General features: G+C 34.7%; 1 protein-coding gene across 1 annotated transcript in view; it reads right to left on the reverse strand.

The window, feature by feature from the left end:
* VRK2 (VRK serine/threonine kinase 2) overlaps window positions 1-22,169 on the reverse strand; it is a 94,521-nt gene that overhangs the window by 10,522 nt on the left and 61,830 nt on the right. Inside the window, exons 8-11 of the mRNA XM_069494060.1 lie at window positions 20,793-20,913; window positions 18,045-18,103; window positions 13,837-14,003; window positions 7,257-7,418 (exon numbers count right to left, since the gene is read on the reverse strand). Of these exons, the coding sequence (XP_069350161.1) occupies window positions 7,257-7,418; window positions 13,837-14,003; window positions 18,045-18,103; window positions 20,793-20,913 (509 nt within the window). The remainder of the gene's footprint in view (window positions 1-7,256; window positions 7,419-13,836; window positions 14,004-18,044; window positions 18,104-20,792; window positions 20,914-22,169) is intronic.

A 22,169-nucleotide genomic window follows, 5' to 3' on the forward strand; every position in this document is an offset into this window, starting at 1 on the left:
CCCACTGTCTGGTAAGAATCAACCCCTTGGCCCAATGCTTTGTTAGGTACCTGGTAGCCACAAGCCACCATCGCACCTGGACCCAGATGGAGCAAACGCCTGCAGCCCTGACACTCAAGATCACTGCTTACATAGCCTTGCCAAGCTGCCACAGCCATGGAGACCCAGGCTGAGCAATATCCCACAATGCTAGCCTCCATGGAGTGGGACTTACCTAGCCCCTGCCTGCGTTTTCAACAGCAGCCTGGAGACTAAGAAACCACTGTGCTCAGAGTTCATCCAGCACCGACTTGGACTGTGACAATCACAGGGGAATGGGACAACACAGAACAGCTGCATTACAGGCTCTCAGTGCATCCATCCTTCCAATGCCAAGTCAGTCTCCCGAAATAGGTCACAAAAGTGCCACCTAAGGACCTCTCCTTCTCACCAAGTAGGCAAGTCTTCAGCAAAGAACAGGTGTACTGGAAACCTATCTGCCCTGAGCCGAAAGAAGAGGTTTCAGATGAAACGAAACCAACCAAAGAACTCTGGCAACATGAAAAAAACAAACCAGTTTGACACCCTTAAAGGATCACAACAGATCTACGGCAATGGACTCCAACCAAAAGGAAATTATCAAATTGTAAGAAATGGAATTCAGAATATGGATGGTAAATAAGATGAATGACATTGAAGAGACAGTTGAAAACCAACACAAAGAAGCAAAAAAAGTATTTCAAGACATCAATAAAAAAAATGAAAAAGTCGCTAAAGTGCTAGACAACATAAGAAAGAAAATAACAGAACTCAAAGAAATGAAGAGTCATTTAGGGAACTTCAAAATACAGCAGAAAGCTTCAACAACAGGCTAGACCAAACAGAAGAAACAATCTCAGAGCCCGAAAACAAGGCTTTCAAACTAACGCAGTCAGTCAAAGATGTAGAAAGAAGAATAAAGAAGAATGAACAATCTCTCAGAGAGATATGGGCCTATGTGAAACGAGCCAATATGAATTATAGGTATATCTGAGGGAGAAAAAGAAAAAGCAACAAGCATGGAAAACCTATTCAAGGGAATTATTGAGGAAAACTTCCCTGGTATCACGAAAGATTCAGATACCCAGATACAAGATGATCATTGAACACCAGGAAGATTCACAGCAAACAGGACATCTCTGAGCCACATAGTCATGAACATGGCCAAAGTCAAACTGATGAGAAAATTCTACGAGCTGCAAAACAAATGCAACAACTAACCTACAAAGGAAAGCCCATCAGTCTATCAGCATATTTTTCAGCAGAGACCTTACAAGCCAGAAGGGACTGAGCCCTCATATTTATTCTTCTTATGCAGAACAACTGACAGCCAAAAAGTCTGTACCCTGCAAAACTAAGGTTCATAAATGATGAAGAAATAAAGAGTTTTCCAGACAAGCAAACACTGAAGGAATTTGTCAATACTAGGCCAGCTCTACAGGAAATATTTGAAAGTGCATTATACATGAAACAACACAATAGATACCAGTGTAAAAACATCTGAAAGCTAAAGCTCAAAGATCTTATAAAACAATAGCAAAAGAGGGAAAACAAAACAACAAGGTATCTATCATTCAACATGATGAATAGAACAGTATCTCTCATATCAATACTAACACTGAGGGCAAATGGTCTTAATGCCCCATTTAAAAGACACTGAATGGATGAAAAAACATAAGCCATGTATATGCTGTCTCTAAGAAACACATCTAATTCACAAGGGTTTGTACAGACTCAAGGTAAAGGGATGGAAAAAAATACTCCACACAAATAGAAACCAAAAGTTAGCAGGTGTAGCCATTCTCATAGCAGATAAAATAGACTTTAAATCAACAATGATAAAAAAAAAAGACAAAGACAGTCATTATATAATGGTAAAGGGAGTGATTCAACAAGAAGAAATAACAATCTTAAATACATATGAACCCCCCCAGACTCATAAAGCAAATTCTACTAGATGTAAGCAAAGAAATAAATAATAGCATCATAATTGCTGGGGACTTAAACACCCCAATCACAAAACTGGACAGAAAATCAACAAAGAAATACTGGACTTAAATGGGACTCTAGAACAAATGGACCCAATAAACATTTACAGAACATTCTACCTAAAAACTGTAGAATTCTCATCAGCACATGGGACAGAAGAAAAGAAATAACAAAGGTCAGAGCTGAACTAAATGAAATGGAAATCAAAAAACACAATACAAAGGATCAATGAAAGAAAAAGTTCATTCTTTGAAAAGATAAAATCAATAGACCACTGGCCACATTAACCAGAAACAGAAGAGAAAGGACTCAAGTAAGTTCAATCAGAAATAAAAAAGGAAACATTACAACTGATAAAAGACATTAAAACTGATGGATACAAGACATAAATGTAAGGCATGAAACCATAAAAATACTAGAAGAAAAAGTAGGAAAAACTCTTATAGACATTGGCCTAGGAAAAGAATTCATGACTAAGAGCCCAAAGGCAAATACAGCAATAACAAAAATAAATAAATGGGACTTAATTAAATTAAAAAGCTTCTGCACAGCAAAGGATGTAATCAACAGAGTTAAGTAGGCAACCTACAGAATTGGAGAAAATATTTGCAAACTGTACGTCCGATAGACAAATAACTAACAAATATATGAAAAAATGTTAAACTTCCCTAATCATCAGGGAAATGCAAATTAAAACCACAAAGAAATACCACCTCACCTCTGTCAGAATGGCCATTATTAAAAATTTAACCTAATTAACATTTAAAGAACAGTACACTCCAAGCTTCAGAATATACAATTCTTTAAAAGTACACAAGGAACACTAACCAAACTAGGCCTTCTTCTGAGGGATAAAACAAGTTTCAATGAATTTTAAAGGACTGAATAATAGAGAGTATGTTCTAATGACACCAAAACTAATTAGATTGGAAATGAATAACAAAAAGATACCAAGCAAATCTCAAAAATATTTAGGAATTAAATAACATAGTTCTAAACAATCCATGGGCTAAAGAATAAGTCAAGGGAAATTAGAAAATATATTCAACTAAACAATAATGAAAACACAACATATCAAAATTTGTGGAATACAGTTAAAGCACAGCTTAAAAGTGTATAGCTTTAACTATATATTTTATAAAAGAAAAAAAGGCTTAAAATCAATGATTTAAGCTTTCACTTTATGAAGCTTGAAATAAACTAAACCCAAAATAAGTAGAAGGAAGGATATGATAAAGAATTAGTGAAATAGAAAACAACAGTGGATTAAAAAAAAGAAAAGAAAACCCAAATGTTAGTCCTTGAGAAGACTAACATTAATGAAAACAATAAGATTTTACCTAGACTATCAAAAAAAAAAAAAAAAAAAAAAAAAAGAAAGAAAGAAACCAAAAGTTACCATTACCAGGAATGAAAGAAGGGACATTAGCAAAGATATGCAAGATCTTAAAGAGATAAGAGAATATCCTAACTCAGTGTTGATAAATTTAACAACTTAGATGAGAGGGACAAATTCCTTAAAGAACGCAAATTACCAAAACTGACACAAGAAGAAAAAGAAACCTAATGATCACTTCATCTGTTACAGAAAGTAAATTCATAATTAAAACTTTTCCCCACAAAATTCTCTGCCCAGATGGTTTTCTTGCTAAATTCTATCCAACATTTAAGAAAGACAGATCTTACAAAACATTTTCTGAAAACAGAGGGAACATTTCCAACTCATAATGACCCTGAAAACAACCATACAAGGATGCTGTGAGAAAAGAAAATTACAAACCAATATCTCTCCTCAATATAGATATAAAAATCCTTCATGGAATTAAAATTCAGCAGGATTTGAGTTGTAGTTTAGCAAACTGAATTCAGAATAATGTATCATGACTAAATGGGGTTCATCCTAGAAATAAAAGGTTGATTTAACATTCAAAAATCAATGTAATTCATCACACTAGGAAAGGAGAAAAAAATAATATGAATAACTCAATAAATCTGAAAAAAGTTTTTAATGCTCAGTGATGACCTGAATTCACTTTTCAACAAATATGACAAAATTTCCTCAGCCTGATAAAGAACATTTAGGAAAAACCTACAGCTAACTTAACAGCGACAGAATAACTACTTTTCCCCTAAGATCAGGAACAAGGCAAGGAAGGCCACTCTCACAACTTCTATTCAATATAGCACAAGAAATGTTAGCAGGTGTAATAACACAACAAAAATGAAAGGCATACATGCTGGAAAGGAAGAAATAAAACTGTCTCAATTCACAAACAACATGATTACCTATGTAGAAAATCCTAAGAATCTACTAAAAAAAAAAAAAAATAAACACTTACTAGAACTAATAAGTGAATTTAAGAAGGTCTAAGACACAAGGTGAGTATACAAAATCAATTATATTTCTATCTACCAGCAACAAATAACTAGAATATGAAATTTAAAAAAAATTAATATCTCTAAAACATTTAGAGATAATTTTAACAGAAGATATATAAGATGTCTACACTAAAAACTATAAAACATTGTTGAGAGAAATTAAAGACTACCTACATAAATGGAGAGAAGTACCAGGTTCATGCACTGGAGGGCACAACATTGCTGAGATCCCAGTTCTCCCTAATCTGATCTTTACATGGAATGTACTGACCAATCCAAGGCCCATTATGCTTTCTTTGGTGGAAATTGACAAGCTGGTTCTTAAATCTTATGGAGGAGACCAGGACCTAAAATGGCCACGGCATTTTTGAAAGAAAAGAAAAGAAAAGGATTGAAGGATTTACACTTCTAATTTCAAAACTTGCTGTAAAGCTACAGTAATTTCAGTGTGGTGTTGGTGTAAGAAGAAACAAATAGAATAGAAGAAAATAGAGTCTAGAAATAGGCCCACACTTATATGGCTATCTGACTTTTGAAAAAGGCTCTAAGGAAACTCAATTAGGAAAAGGAAAATTTTTTCAACAAATGCTGCTGCAATATAAAGGTATATGGAACTGGCTAGCTATATGGAAAAGAATGAACCTCAACCCCTACCTCACACCATACACAAAAATTGATTTGAGATGTCTCATAGCCTCAGCAATGAAAGCTAAAACTATAAGCATACTGTAAGAATATATAGCAAAAGAACTTTGTGACTTTGAGGTAGGCAAATGTTTCTTAGGTTTCTTTACCCAAAAAAAAAAAAAAAAAAAAAACTATTAAAGAAAAAAAACTGATAAACTTCCAATAAAAGTAATGAATAATATAAAAAGCTTCTGCCCATGTGAAGACACTATGAAATAAATGAATAGGCAGTCCACACACTAGAAGATATCCATAATACAGATATCTGACAGGAGGGTTTTACATGGTATATATAAAGGACTCCTACAGCTTTATAGTAAAGACAAATATCCAAATAAAATTGGTCAGAACACTTGAAAAGACACTTTATAAGAGAAAGTATATGAATGACTAGTAAACACATGCAAAAGTGCTCAAAATTATTAGATGTGAGGTAAATGAGTATTGGAACCATAGTAAGTTACTAGTGCACATGTTTGAATAATTAAAATTAAAAAGATTGATAACACCAAATATTGAGGAGGAAGTGGAATGGCCAGAGCTCTTGTACATTACTGGTGGGAGTCATTTTCAAGAACTATATGTCAGCTGCCCAATGACCCAACAACTCCATGTCTCAGGAGAAATGAAACATGCCCATAGAAGGATTTGTGCCAGAATGTTCATGGCAACTATATTCCTGGTGGCCAGAACACAGGAGCAACCCAGGTTGCTCCATTAACAGGAGAATGGACATGTGAATTATGATGTGGTTATAGAGTGGAGTACTACTCAGCAATGGAAAAGAACAACTCACTGATACATGCATGAATGCAGATAAATCTCAAAAATAAATAAATAAATAAAAACAAGCTGAGTGGAAGAAGCTAGACACAGAAGAATGCATACTATATGACCGCATGTATATGAAATTCTAGAAGAGGCAGAAGTAACCTAGTGATGAAAATCAGAATGTCGGAACAGTGGTTGCCTCCAGGGGAAGGGGGCTGACTGGGGAAAGAAATAAAGGACTTTCTGGACTTTCTATACATGCATATCCCCTTGTCACCTCAGCCAAATTAAATCCATTTCTTGCTTGAAAGCTGGGCATCGGTATTTTTATAATACCTCCCTACCTCTGGACACCAGGCGATTCTGGTGCACAGTAAGAGTTGAGAAAGAATCTCTCAATTGGATTTAGAATCTTAAACTGTATCACCAAGCAATATTTGTCTTTAATTTTATAAATGGGAACTATAAAATATACCCATTTGAAATAGACTCCTTTACATAAATTTAAAATAAACCAACAAATAATGCTACTATTTTATATTGAATAAATGTAAAAGAGTCCTAATAATACTAAAAAAAAAGCATATCTCTCTCTGGATAAACTCGTATGCTTGCTGGTTGGATGAGGAATGTATAACTACTATGCTTCTAATTTTTGCCTTGGCTGCCAAGAAGTTCAGAGCCAAATTCAGTGCTCAGTTTAGTGATTAACATCCCAGCTGCCTGATATATCAATTTTTCTTGGAGGTAGGGTATACAAGGTGGGGTATTAAATTACCCTGTTTCATACTGTAAACTACTTCAAATCATTTAGGGAAAATGCTAGTGTATAAATCATATAAAATGTTGGACATTTTGACAAAATTAAATATTTTTTCACTACAGATATAAATGCATTGTATGCTTCTCCTTTTTGTCAAAAAAAGGTTAGATTAGGAAGGACTTTTGCTGTTGCCTGAATGAGTCATCTGCTAAAGGTGAGTCACTTATCCACCCAAATGACTGAATGATGTAAAAAATACATCATTTTAAAATACAACCATATTGACAGGGAGACACTTCACTGACATTAATTATAAGGGTTAGACTTGAGGAACAAATGTAAAAGTATACAATATGTTAAGAGTCCCTAATGGATCATACATGGCATAAGGAATTTACGTGAACTTCATTACATTCTTAGGATAAATAAAGAAATCAGATCTGTATGCCAATGTGCTCACTGCTGTTCTGTTTCTGTGATAACTGGTGTCGGCTGCTTTGATTTTATCAGCAGGCTAGGATGTTCTGTCCCTTCTCATTTAACAAAACCATACAACCTTGGCCCTTAGGAGAAAATAAGATGTCTTTATTCCCAAAGGGCATATTCTAATGTAACATTAAGGGGAAAAAAACCCAGCAGCCCCTCTCACCTGAGCTGCTTCATTGTTCATCAATCCAATGAGCTTCTCCTCCTTTTGCACTTTCCTCCCTGTTGCACAGGACTCAGCACTTCTCTCACTGTGGACTTTTTTTTCCGTTAACCTATTTTGCATCTGATTGACTTGCTTGGTTGCAGCCTTTTGTGAATCAACCTGTTGGTACAGAGTAAGTAATAATGCATAATGGAAAACTTTTGACACTTCTTTATAAAAATGCATTCATGTCCAGACTCATGAAAATTCTAAACTGGCCAACTTTTAAAAAAGAAGGAAATAAAGAAGAAAGCAGCAAATGGAAGTTATAGAAAAAAACATAGTAGTTGGCAAGATCCAGACCCTTTCTCAAGACCAATTAAAATTAGTGTTACTGTTATGCACTCTTCAGAAATTATCTCTACAGATAACTTGCTTACTGAAAACGGCATTTTTACAGAAAATTGTCACATTTTAAAACTGCACATGAATTCATTATTAACCTTTGCTGGGAGTGGATCCAGTACATCTTTGTAGTTTAAATTCTTATTAATTAAAATCTTAGTTTTCTATCATTAAAGTGAGCCTAATTAATGTGAAAGTATAAAAGGAGCTTTGTGATGTTGCTTACTTTTTTGTGCAGGTAGTTTAACCTTTGAGCAAGATGAATAACAGTTCATGCCATCTAATACTGTGTACCAGTACCAGAGGTTAAGTTCTACAACAAGCTTGCTGTCTCTAATGTTTCTTTTTCACACCATGGTGATATCTAGTGGATGACTGACTCTCAATAACCTTGAAGTAGACAGGGAAATAGAAGGGCAGATCCCACAATACAGTTGGAAGATTAAAAGCTACAGTGAAGGTCCTTATGTGAAGTATTTGTTCAGCAGCTTCATGTTTACAGCAGCTGTAGTGCCATCACCTTTTTTTGTGGGTTAAATAGGGGGCAGAATATAGGAACAGCACAAGGGGAAATAATGGAGTAGCCAGTGCCAAAACAGAGAATGAATTACATTGGCTGGGTGAGCAGAGCCTTAATTGGTAGTCTCTCAATTTTTAGCTTCTATTGCCAAGTGTGTTCACTCCTTCTCTTTAAAACATGCTGGTGTTTTGTGGCTAGGTCTAAGTTGTCACAACACCATTCTTTATTTGCCCCTCCTCTAGGATCCCAGCTTATCAAAGGATGGCAAAACTACTGCCTTTCAGTAACCTGCAAAATGGAAATGTTTCCTAATCATGCAGGGACTCTTTATTTCCACCACTCAACCCTCCCAAACTACTGGGAAAATTGATGTGTAACCATCATCTGAGCCACTCTTCCACTGAAGTCATCCTGGTACTAAATGTACATCACATCATTAGTGTGAGACAAAGGCTTTCCCCAGGTTGTTGCACAGTTCCATCCTACTAAGACACTGGCTTGTCAATCAATCATTGTGAAAATCTGTTCTATGTCCTAAACGATTAGTTGAGATCTTTTCTCTCCAGCTTTATTGAGATATAATTGACAAATATAAATTGTACATATTTAAGTTGTACAACATGATGTTTTGATAAATGTATACACTGTAAAATGATTACCACAATCAAGTTAATCAAAATATTCATCACCTCACATAGTCACCATTTTTTGGTATGTGGTAAGAGCACACAAAATCTACTCTCTTAGCAGATTTCAAGAGTACAATACAGTATTATTAACTATAGTCCCTTTGCTGTACATTAGATCCCCAGAACTTATTTATCTTATAACTGAAAGTTTGTACCCTTTTGTTAGAGTAGGAACTAGGCGACAGGGCTGAGACCAGATGCAGGGACTTGCAGATCGGGTGCAGGTGTTAAAATAAACAACTCTTCAGCAGAAGCTAACTAGAGAGGTTGCTAACTGCAGGCAAAAACTGGCTTTGACTAGCTCCTCAGCTATCTCTGCCACCTTACATGAACTTTGGCTAATTACAATATCATTTACATTGTAGTGTTAAAATTTCTTCACCCTTGAAATCACCCTGACAGTTCCAAGTCAACCATATAAAGTACGAAAGTGGGAGGGAACCCAATTCTTGGAATTACTAACCAAATTCTTAGTAAAAGCCAAACCCTTAGCCTTAAATATTCCTTCCCTCAATTAGTAAGACTTCAAAAGATCTAAAACCACTTCCTTTCAGTACAGCTGCTCTCTTTCGAGCTTGCCCACTTTCCTCCCTGAGAGTATACTTTTGTTTTAAATAAAAACTGTCACTTGCTTGGCTTACATAGTGCATCCTGAAATTCTTTTCCCCACAAACACCAAGAACTTGGAAAAACCTCCAAATGGAGGCTGGTAACACTTTGACTAACATCTCCCCATTTCCCCCAACTCTCATCTCCTGGCAACTACTGTTCTACTCTCTGCTTCCTATGAGTTCAACTTTTTTAGATTCCACATATAAGGAAGATTATACAGCATTTGTCTTTCTGTGTCTGGCTTATTTTACTTAGTAGAATGTCCTCCAGATTCATTCATGTTGTTGCAAATAGCAGGATTTCCTTCTTTTTATGGCTGAATAATATTCCATCGTGTGTGTGTGTGTGTGTGTGTACACTTCACATTTTCTTTATCCATTCACCCAACAGACACTTAAGTTGGGCTGTTTCCATATCTTGTCTATTGTGAATAATGCTGCAATGAACATGGGAGTACAAATATCTCTTTGACATCCTGATTTCATTTCCCTTGGATATATATCCAGAAGTGGGATTTTTGGATCATATGGTAGTTCTATTTTTAGTTAAGATATTATTGAGATTTTTAGTGCCTCCTGTATGTTATAAACTCTGGATATAACAGTTTTTTGTCCTGGAAACCTCTTATGTATAAATAAAATTTGGTATAATATCTTCAGTCCTTTGTGAGACTTCCTGGAGGAGATTATGCTTCCTAGATCTGCTGTTAGTTGGCCGAATGGTTAGGTTGCACTGCCATGGACACTTGTAGCTGATAAACAAAATGATATCTAATTTATGAAAAATTTCTACTTCTAGGGAAACTTTTACAATGGTAAGAGTGAAGTAGGATGATAAAGTTTAATTCTTAATTGTGAACACTGTGAAACTTTCTTTTTCTCAGAAATATAAAAGTAAATACAGAAAATACCCCAGGCATCCCACATAATCAAATAGAAGGACACTACTATCCAAATGTGTCATTTTCAAGAAAGAAGCTATTCAAATGAGGTAGTTTTTATTTAATTTTCCATTGGAACTTCACACTGTTCTATAAAATCAGGAATAGTTTTGGACTCTTAAAAATTAATAAACCAAAAATGTGCTTCTAATTGAGAACCTGTATTCTACTTTCCTCATATGTAGACAATAAACATGAAGAGAAGTTCATGGAATTATTTTGAGAATTAAAACTCTGGAAAGAATTTTGTAAACTGTTAAATTTTATACAAATATTACTACTAACAATAGTAATATATTCACCCCTGGATTTGCTGTAGCAACCTCAGATTTAGGGTGAATGAAGGAACAAACTTTACTGCCTGAAATGCAGGCTAGCTTGAACACAGCTACTCCTCTGCCTACACATAAGGCATTTAGGAAGGATGGGTGGGCTCATTATGCCAGGGTGTCTACACTATTACAACATGGATTCAAGTACCATAATAAGGAGGGGACATTATAAATTGATTAAAAAAGATCTATTAGCTCTTGAAAAATATCTTATTGAGGGTTGAATTGGGGCCTTCAATAATGCTAATTTACAATGAAGCTTTAACATTCTCATCTGGGAATTCTAGAGCTTTAGCTCACCTCAGTAAGCATTCTTACTAAAATATGGTTTCCTCTAGTGAATTTTGGACACTAAATCCAACTGGGTGGCATAAACAGACTGTGGTGGTCCTGATGAGAATGTCTTCTAATTTGATTGATAGTGCTATGTCAAGAGCCCCCAGAACTATTCACGAGTGACTTCAGCTATCCATACCATCATTCTGATTCAGGCAAATACCCCAAAAGATTTGTTTTTCAAGAAAAAAAAAATCAATATATCTACTATCTTGACAAAAATTCATTTTCAATCAGTAACAGTATTCAAGAACTTCAAGAGGAAGACTCAGTTTACAGGGAACAATTTATGATGCCTGGTAAAATCCAGAATGGGAAAAGTACCTTTTTCTTTCGCAAAAAGATGATGTAAGTTTGTTGAGATTTTTATGGTGATGTGCTACTTTCTATTACCTAACCAAAACATATTTTCTTAAGAATACTAAATTTTCCTCAGTATTAAGTTTCACTTATAATGAGCAAAATAACATTTAAAAATTTTAAACATTTGTGACTTTTTTCCCTTTGAATACTGGAAGCATTTTTTTTCTATATGTGTATACCTTTTCTGGTCCAGTGTCTCCTTTTTAAGTATCATTGTCCACTTAAAGTACTAGTCCAGAGTTCACTCACTAGTCTGTTCAATAGCTAAAGTGATCTATGTATACAGTAACAAGAAATGTTTTTAGTTACTAATAAGGGGATTCTGTCGTGACTAAAAGGAGAGAAATGTGGAGGCATGTGGTTGATTATTCATTCTGGAATAATTTTTGTTATGGAAGCAATCTCTTGTGGAAATAATCTTACACTTCCATCATTTAGGGGAATTGAGTTGACAGTTTATACTGTCATACTTTGCTTTGAACATTTTCAGGTTTGGTTTTTGTAGCATTATAAAACCTGTAATTTTAAAAATAAAAATTAAGATACTTCAAGTTTAGCCCATATATAATGAGCCAATATTTTATATTATCATTATTAAATATCTGTGTACACTTAAAAATACTAGAGAAATAAAGTCATTAACAAATACCGATCTGCTGTGATATATATCCCCAAATTATCTGTCTATATATCCAAGCTGATCCCATTGCTAACAGAAATTAACTAAAGTCTTAAGAAGCCATATTATTCTTGTTTTCTTTTTACTCATAATCAAAATGCTCTAATCAAAAGGAATAAAATATTTTTGATGGAGGCTCACTGGAAAAAATGTTTTATGTTGTATTCTCTGCATATAAAAAGTTTCACAACTAACACCCTTTGAATTTGATGAAACTGAAAATTCTGGTGGATAATAATTAGAATTTTATATCGGAGGATATAGCTATCAGTTTTTAAAATGGCTTCTTTTATATTTCAATTAAGTTTATGAAACTGAAGAATTACAAAAAAGGAAAAAAAAAACCTACTTAAGTTAGTGTAGATTAAGCGGTGACCGTTATTGCACGGGAAATACTATGTCAAGGAAATGGCTCTTTGTTTTGTTGCAAAAGTGATAAAAACACAAAAGTCAATAAAACTGTTAAAATAAGTCTAGTAATTACCAAGATCAAAATCCAGTGGCTTTTTATTAAACATGAACTTTTGTTCTGCCTTCTGCAATACGTAAATAGTGCTGACAATTGGTTTGTGAGGCACTTACTACAATAAAATGTAATTGTATCATGAGAGAAAGGTGACAATCAGGAGATCATGAAAAAATTACATATTCTCACTGGTAGTTAATTAGCCATGCAAAACCTCCTCAAACAGATATTCTCTTCTATTAGGAATGATTACTATGCAGGCCTACAGATGTCAATACCACAGTCATTCAAATACTTCTTTTCCTACTAATTGAAGGTTGTAAAGCTCTGGTGCCAAGGTTTTGCTTCCAAAGAGCTAATTTATGACTAGAAGGATATTTTATGTCTTCAGTTGCAGCAGCTACAAAATTCAGCAAATCAGAACCATCTGTGCACTGATACTTGACTCACCATTCATCTAGCAGACTATCAGTCACATTAGTTTGCATCCTGCATTCTTGGCTCATGAACACTTGTGATGATCCAAAGTTCATAAAGAATATTAAAAATGAATGGCATCCTGACCCTACCTTATTGTACACGTACCAGGGAAAAAATGCCCTCCACACTTTTTTTTTTTTTGCATATGGACAGTGTCAAGGAAGAAACAGACAGTTGCCTGTCCAGTGATGTTGCTAACAGCGGTCTCAGGTTTCTGCCACCCTCTTAAAAATGTTTGAAGTTCTAATTCTTTTGTATTGTTTTAAGTTCTGATTCCTCTGTTTTTGTTTTTCAGTCATTGTGAGGGAGTTTGTTGGAAGACGGCAAAGGAGGAGGTGTAACTTTAAAAAAATGATAGCTCTTTTTTTCCTAAAGAACTGTTCCCGTAGATTGAAATATCAGCACATAAAAATAATCTGGTTAAATCTAAGACTATTATCACCATCAAATCATGGCCAAACTGGTAGGCAAAAACAGAGGAGAATGCCTAAAGAGAACTGAAAAAAGGCAGCAAATAACGGCCTTCATGAATAAAGTTGCATTAGCCTTTAAGTTTACCCTAGTCATAGCTCTATGACTATTTTTCCCTAAGAGATGATAGGTCAAAAGAACTTTCAATAAACTTTCTTGCTGCTGAATTAGGGGAAATAGGAATTACATATAAGGAATAAAAAATTTAGTTGTCAGATTCATTTTGAGACCTAAAACAACTTCATTTAATAGAAAAGCATCACAGAAGTAAATAATCAAATGATCCCAGGGATCACACTACTTACTTTTTGATTGTTTGGAACATGTACATTTACACTCTGTCCTTTAGTGGAAAACTCCAGTGGTCCTAAAGGTATTGCACCTGGGTTCAGAATTTTCTTGAGCACTTGATAGTTTGGCTTTTCATCATATGCTAAACGATAAGCACTTTCTAAGAATTGGGCTATTTCACCTGTGAAATATTAAAACTTTTACATTACATTCATAATTGGCAAAAATTGTTAAGATTCCAATAATCTCAAAACCTTTTTCTCTTATACATTTACACACACACACACACACACACACACACATCCTGAAGAAACTAAAAGCAAACAATTGAATGAAAAGAACTTTTTAAATGATATTCAAAAGTGACTAAAGTATACTGACCTACAAATTTAACAAGATGGGACAAACTGGTAATTCTTTTACATATCTTTTGATATGTTTACAATTCACTAATCTTATGAGAGAAGCAAATTTTAATAATTATAGTTAATGATTTTGATTTATGAGGTGCTAGTAAGGACTACATAGATAATATAATAGACTATACGTGCTTCATACTTTTTATGTTGAACTTTAAAAAAAAATCAGTTAAAAACAAGTGTTACTTATTATAAACCTCCTTACTTCAAAGAAAAAAAATTATTGCAAATTTTAATTAAGGCTTTGATTTGGGGATTATAACAGTATTATTTAGAAATGACCTTGAATTACATATTGCTAACTGTTATTGATTTTAGAATGCATGAAACCTCCCTCAAGTCCTCCATACCCAGCTAGCCTGGCACATTCACAGCAGTCTTCTCCATTTTAGACCAGTAGAGTAAGGAGTTGCCACCTTTTATTTTTTTCTCTAAGAAATGTTTCCCTAGAATTACATAGTAATCTCACTTCTTCAAAAAAGGTTATGAACTACCAACTTTTAAATACAAGTAGAATTAGTAACCAAAAGTTACAAACATAGCTGCATTAAAATGTTTGTAGTTTGCATTTTTGTTTCAGGTGGAGGTACCATTTAATATTGGGACAAAAGTAGTGATAATACTAAATACTGTTTAAAAACTGGCATGTTTTCATTTGTTCATAGATGTGTTTAGATATGCCTTTACCCTTCTAAAACTTAATACTGACCCAAATACAAGTACCTCTTATTTTCTCTTAGTTGTTTATATCCCACAGTGGAAAAATCTGGGAAGCTTCATGGGTTGGCAGAAGTGATTTCCTAATCCTTCACTTCCCCTCCAGGCCTACCTCCACTCAAGAGGAGAATTTCAGAGGCACTGGCTTTCACTCCCTATAGGGAAAACTTCCAAAAGGAATAGTCATCATTCCTTTCTCCCTATTAAAGTTAGAGTAACCATTTTACAACATTGAGTCAAGAGCTATGTTCCAGGACCATGAAACTAATGTGGTTAATATGAGAACTCTTGTCTTTGGGCTTTTTTTTTTTTTTTTTCCTGGACATTATAGCAATTATGAAACCTACTATTTTCCTCTCTAATTTATGAGATATATAAAATTCTGTTATCTAGCATTTAGTCAACCACATCTCTGTTAACTAGCAACTGCTATTGCTTTATCATCACATTTATAACTGATGTTTCCTGGAGCTCCTTGGGGGAGCATCCAATTCCTTAAAAGGATAACCAAAATGACTAAAAAAATAACATTCACTACCATTTTAATACAAATATTGTTGTTTGGTCCTTTGAAGATTGGTACGCCAAGTTATGTATATATTACAATTCCATTTACCAGAATGTCCCAAATGGAGAAGAGAGCTGACTATGTTGGGAACAAATCACTGTTACAAGACAATAGAAAACTCCTGGCATTCCACCAACTGATAGCAGCTGTGCTGCAAAGCCTTCATGGGACTGGGGTTTGGAAAAATGAGGTATCAGTGAGGTAGGAAAGGGAGAAAATAAAAAGAGCCACCCACTTCATAAATTTATTATTATAAACCTGAATCTTAGACTATTATGATGTGGTACTGATTTAAATGTTAGCCTTTCAAGATCTGGATTTATTATATTAACTACATTTTTAAATTTACTAGCATCTTTCCAGAGCTATAAAACAAAATGCTTTGAGTAGGATGAAATTATGATATTCTTGAATCATCTACTTTTTAAGCCAGGGAAATATTAAATATCATTACTATGATTTCAAGAGATACTTTTTTTTTTTTTCTTTCTTCTTGAGACTCACAGAGTCTCACTCTGTCATCCAGGCTAGAGTGCAGTGGTGCCATTATAGCTCACTGCAACCTTAAACTCCTGGGCTCAAGTGATCCTCCTGCCTCAGACTCCCAAACAGCTGGGACTAGAGGTGCATGCCACCACTCCTGGCTAATTTTCCTATTTTTTGCAGAGATGGGGTCTCACTCTTGTTCAGGCTGGTCTTGAACTCCAGGCCTCAAGCAATCCTCCTGGCTTGGCCTCCCGAAGTGCTGGGATTACAGGCATGAGCCACCGCACCCGGCCTCGAAACTTTTGAAACTATTATTACACTGAGTTGGACATGCATGCTGCAAACTTCTTGGCTGTTTTATTTCATAAAATGCCTTAGTAATAAATCTTTTGTAAATCAGTTCCTTTAATTTTCATGGTGTGCTTTTCCTAAGCACAACCTCTTAATTTAAGAGATTATCACTTAATATTAAAGTTTCAATATTTTGTGCTTTAGAAATACAAATATGCATTTTATAATTGTACAGACTCAAATAAATGATTTGTACTGAGAAAGGAGAACTTGGTGTTTTTCCCATCCAAATTTCTCAACTAACTCAAATCTTAACTCATCTCTAACAATAGAAGAATCACACAATATACAATGGCCCACAATCATTTATCTTGTACAATCCAGGGAATCAGGTTTTTTTTTCCTAATCCTAAATTGAACAGTTATCTTTTATATAGGAGGGACAAGAAAGGTAAGGGAGATATATAATTAAAACAACGAATAGCACCTCCTCATCTCCCTCTCTTTTTGTCCCACCGATTAAAACATAAACTATAGGCTTGGTAAAAATGCCAGTAACAATATGAGACAAAAAGCAATATTGTCATGTTAACCAGGTTATTTAATGTACGTACAAAAGCAAAACTTTCATCTTTCAACCCATCTCTCCAAATAAGAATCTCCCTTGTTTGGTGGCCTCCATCAGAAGAAAAGTACAACAGAAAGGGGAAAGCAAAAGAGTCACATGGGGACAGACTTATGGGACTTCCTAAATGGATGTGGGAAATAGAACTTATTTCTTCTTCTTTTACTTCCCATCCAAATGAAGTTCTGGTTTCTAGTCAAAGAAGGGCTGTGAATATAAAATGTGAATTTAAGATGACTTAACTCTACTTTTCAATTCTCAGATAGAAACTGATGCTCTTTGACCTTAGCTAGAGAGGGTCAGTGTACATATCTACTTTCAGAAGTCAGCTAAAAACTAACTTTGAGATTGCCCAATGCAAATAGAAAACAACATTCACTCTGCTTATCTGTCTCTGAGCAAAAGCAAGCCTGACAGCAGGAGCTGGCTTCTTTTCTATAAGCAATCTAACTCAATTGTTAAATTAGTGCTGAATAATGTGTCAGGCATACATATACAAATGACAGGAAGTTGGGTAATTCCTAGTTGACTATTTTATACTGATAACATTATCAATTAAAGAATTCCAAAAAGTTCTATACTAACTTGAAAGAGAAAACCATTTATTATACCTCCAAATCCCAAAATCATATGTCCTTGCTAATAAAAAAATTTTTGCTGGCAATTCAGTCACAGCATAACCCAGGTCTAAATAGCACTCAAGTGTTTAATGATTTGTTTTTTAAAATTACTGATTGAAAACAGTCTTTCCTTAGGTCAACTTTATCTTCTTTCAACCATATATTAAGGAAGAAAAACAGTCTTAACTCTAGAAACACCAGATACAATTGACTATTTAACCTGTGCATGATTCTCAAATATATATTTTTTTAAAATGCAATCAACAAAGCCTAGAACTCTACCTAATTATTTTCTTATAGTGTTCTTGTGTTCTAATGTCAAAGATAATCTAAATAAACATTCTGTTCTCTAGCAACCTATCTGCAACCCTGAAGAGATTCCTCCTACCCTGATGGGAATAGGAGTGGGCAGGTTAAGCAAAAGCCACAAAACAAGAGTGACAAATGTGGTGACCTGTAAATCATAAAAGAAGGTAGAAGTTATCATTTGACTTACAGCAACTGCTTCCAGAAGGAGCCCATTTTAGCACTGACTCAGGGAGCTCATCCAACAGACTAAAACAGAGTAAAACACAATGAATTTGTTTTCAGTCCCACGATTCATTGTTTTGATTAGAAAGCAAAACTCTAATTCTGTGTTGGTAGGTCACCAAAATTATGATTTTCAATGCTTTTTTTTTTTTAACCCCACCTATAACGAATGGGATGGTTAGCAGAAGTAGGAAGATCTCTTAATTCCCACTGATTAATTTTATATTAATCATCTAGAAACTAATGTAGGGGCAGAAAGGTGCGATACTTTCCCTCACCCGTCATAATAAGGGTCACAGCTAACACTCCTATAACAAAAGACAGGTTAACAAGAGAAAAGCATAACAAATTTATTTACTCAAAGTTTTACACAACATGGGAGCCTTCAAAAATGAAGACTCAAAGACACAGGGAAAATTGTCTATCTTAATGCTTGGATTCCATGAAGAATGGACAGCTGCGTAGAAATGTGATTGGACATAGGGTATGATCTAATAATAGACTGGCAGGGGTGGAGGGAGACCCGGCAAGGTCTCTTGGCCTCTGTGTGTAGCATTCCTTCCTCTCAAGACCCCTCTGCTCTGCAATGAAGGTCTTCAAGGGAGAAAGGAGAGAGTGACCTCTTTGGGCAGAGAGGAGTTTAGTTTCTACGACCTGCCTTGAGGAAGAGGAATTCTGGTTCCTATGACTCACTTTGGAAGAGAAGAAAGGGTGGGAGACAGGAGGGCAGAAAGTCAGAGAGACTTTGCTTTTGAGGCTTTCTGATCTCCTTTAGTTCAAAGTACTCAGTATGCCAAAGCACCATACTGTGAGGGCATACTTTTCCAAAGCCCAACACTAAACAATGTATTATAATAGCATAATATAAACGCTTTAACTCAAATTTGTACATGTAAAAATGCAGAAGTAGGAATACTTGTCATAATTTCTGTGACATAAATTTTGTATCAAAAAACCCATAATAAAAAACTATATCTAATTTTCGGGATATTTTTCCTATTACCATTGGACAGGGGTTAATTATTCACATTGTTCTCCATTGGGCAGTGTTTTACACTGTCCTATGATTAAACAGGTTTAGGTTTTGGGGATTCTCAACCGGTAAGTACAATGCAAATATTCCAAAATCCAAAAAAATCCCAAATCTGAAACACTTCTGGTCCCAAGCATTTCAGGTAAAGGATATTCAACCTGCATAAATATTCAACTAAAATTATTGATATGAGTGAGTGATTCACAAATTCAGGCACAGGCAGAATAGCAACAATAAATGCATTGATCTAATATCACCCTGTCAGGAAAATAAAGGGCATAAGGGAGATATAGTGTTATAGTTGAATATGCAATCATGCCCTTATGGGGAAAATGTTATACTTTCTCAGCAAATTGAATAAATTATGATCATGTATTATATACTAAAAGAAGTTTGAAAATGCCTGCAGTTTATCTGCATTATAAACTGCATACTGATAAAGGAGTAAAACAATTCATATTAGTCTTCTTAAAAGAAAAATATACATATAATCATTAGAATTAAAATGCTAGCTTTTTAAATAACATTATTACTTTATTACATTATTCAAATTAAGTAAATTGATTTGGAAAACTAGATACCAAAACTGTTTATATATGCCCATTATTGTGCTTTGATTTCACCCAGACTTCAAAAAATATCAGTTACATGAGGGTTAATATGAACACCACAATCACTGCAGTAAATAACTGATGTTGTTCTAATATTGGCTTATATAAATGTTTTAGTTTTGGGTAAGGGAGTAGGATGACCAAGATTCCAAGGGGAGAAATATTTCATATAATACAGATCAGTATTTACAAATGTAATCTGCATTCATCTGAATCTGCAGGCTAGCCTTTCTATTAAAAACTGACGCCACACTGAATTTGAAGATTGATTTCTATGAATCGGCTGCCCCTTCGCCCTTTTGTACACATCTGTTGTGACCTGTCCTACTTAAAACTTAGCTGCTTTTTCCAATTGTGATATCTGTGGATAACTACTGCTGAGCATATCTTGGTATATGAGGAAAACATGGCTATTCTGTGCTACATGCAGCTGACTTTTTTTTAGGCCTGACCAGTGAGAGAACTGAAAAACAGTAACACACACTATTCTTAGTCTGACCTAATTCTTATGCTAATAGAATCTAGGTGATAAAAAACTGAATGTGGAATATTAAAAATGTTTATGTGGCTGTAAGATTATCTCATATAAACAGCTCATATAAAAATTTTGTTTATTTCTTAAGAAACAAAACATACTTCCTCCATGACAGGAATGAGAGGTAAGTTGCTCTCACTTAAAAAATATAAGCCCTACTTGTCTCATTTCACAATGTTGCTTTGCACAGTTAGTATCAATCATACCAAGCTCGGAATACGTCTACGTACTTGTACAATGCTAATTTGAAAATACTCTTCCTTGAAAACACCACCACCTAGAATTTAAGCTTTGGAAAACACCACGTAAAGGAATAGATACTTTACTTTATATTTTCCATTGTAATTCAAATACATGTGCTTTAATAGGTATTATATTAATGGATTTTATATGTTGTTTGGTTTTTAAAAAAATATTTTTCTAATTAAAGAAATTTGCTTTGGTCGTCATGTTGGGTGAATGCCAATCTTCTCTGGGATGTTATTTTCCTTCAGACCTGTTGCAGTAAATGATGAAATACTTGAAAATTTGTACTTTGTTTTAGCAGTCTGCACAGCCACAGGGTCCTTCAGGTTCCGTTCCCAGGGAAGTTTCCCACACAGCCACCGCAGCATGCAGTAGCCAAGGATCTCAACGTCACTTCGTCTGGATAGGGCTATAGGAGTAAGCATTAGGAGAGAAAGATGAGGGATAAGCAAGTTCTTGAGAAATGGAGAAATGTTTGAGTGAACTACTATTGATGAAATATGAAAAAGCCAAATGGGCAAAGTGTTTTGTTTGTTCAGCTGGAGTAAAACTTAAACGCCTAAGCATTTGGTCCCAGTCCACAGACAGGCAGTGACTTGTTGCTGTTGAAAGTAAGGGTCAGTTTCCTCACCTCCTCCAACTTCATCTTTCCTTAGTCTGGCCTGTCACATGAACTTGATCCCCATGGCCTCTGACATGATCCAGACAACCCATAACCCGGCACCAACACTTTCTCAAAGAGCCAAGCAGTAAAACAAAGAAATAAATGTCTGCAGCTAAATTGCTAACATATGTTCCAGGAAGTCCATGGGGTCTGCACTGGTCATGCAGAGACCCTTTGAATGCAGACTAAACACTGATGGCCTTTCCTGTTCCACTCTTACTAGTACATTTGAAGTTGGAAGAATATGACAAAACTGCCATCTAGTGTGCAGTATTAAAAAACAGGTCTGTCTTAAGATTTTTCAATTATATGAAAATATAATAAAATACGTCTACTGCTTTGGATATACAGTGCTAAAATTTTACAAATATTATTTTTAGATAAAAGCAGCAACGAGCTAAAATTCTGGTCCCATATCCAGATTAGAAAATATAAAAGTGAAGCAATGGTACGGGGAATGGTTGGGGAAAGGTGGTGGGGAGTAGATTTTGAAGCCAACTAGAGGCTTTCAAAATTTAACATAAGATGGCTTTTCATGAAAAATACATTAAAAGAACATTTTCAGGCCCTTGTAAATATTTATATCAAGCTATTAAATGCTGTAGACTAATTTCATCATAATTTTCTAGATAATTTTAAGTGCCTTGTATCAAAAGATGGACAATGAAATCTAAGAAACATGTCAAATATAACTGATAATATTAACAAATCATCGCAATAATGATTAAAACATTAGCAAATACCCATAAAATAAACTCATTTTTATAGTTATTCCAAATTGTTATAAAACAATAGGCTGGTATTTACATTTCTACCATTAGTTAAATGTTCATCTGTGTAGGGATATATAATCTCCTAAGAGCAATAAGTGGCTGTTAAATCTGCTGTAAACAGGTATCCTATTTTATTACATTTCATTAAATAAACTCTGAAAAGTTACTCAGTGAACTTAGTTTTTAATTTAAAAAGTCATTTACTAAGAACAATGCTGCCAGCACATC

This window comes from Eulemur rufifrons, chromosome 19 (assembly GCF_041146395.1).
Source record: "Eulemur rufifrons isolate Redbay chromosome 19, OSU_ERuf_1, whole genome shotgun sequence".
Lineage (NCBI taxonomy): Eukaryota > Metazoa > Chordata > Mammalia > Primates > Lemuridae > Eulemur > Eulemur rufifrons.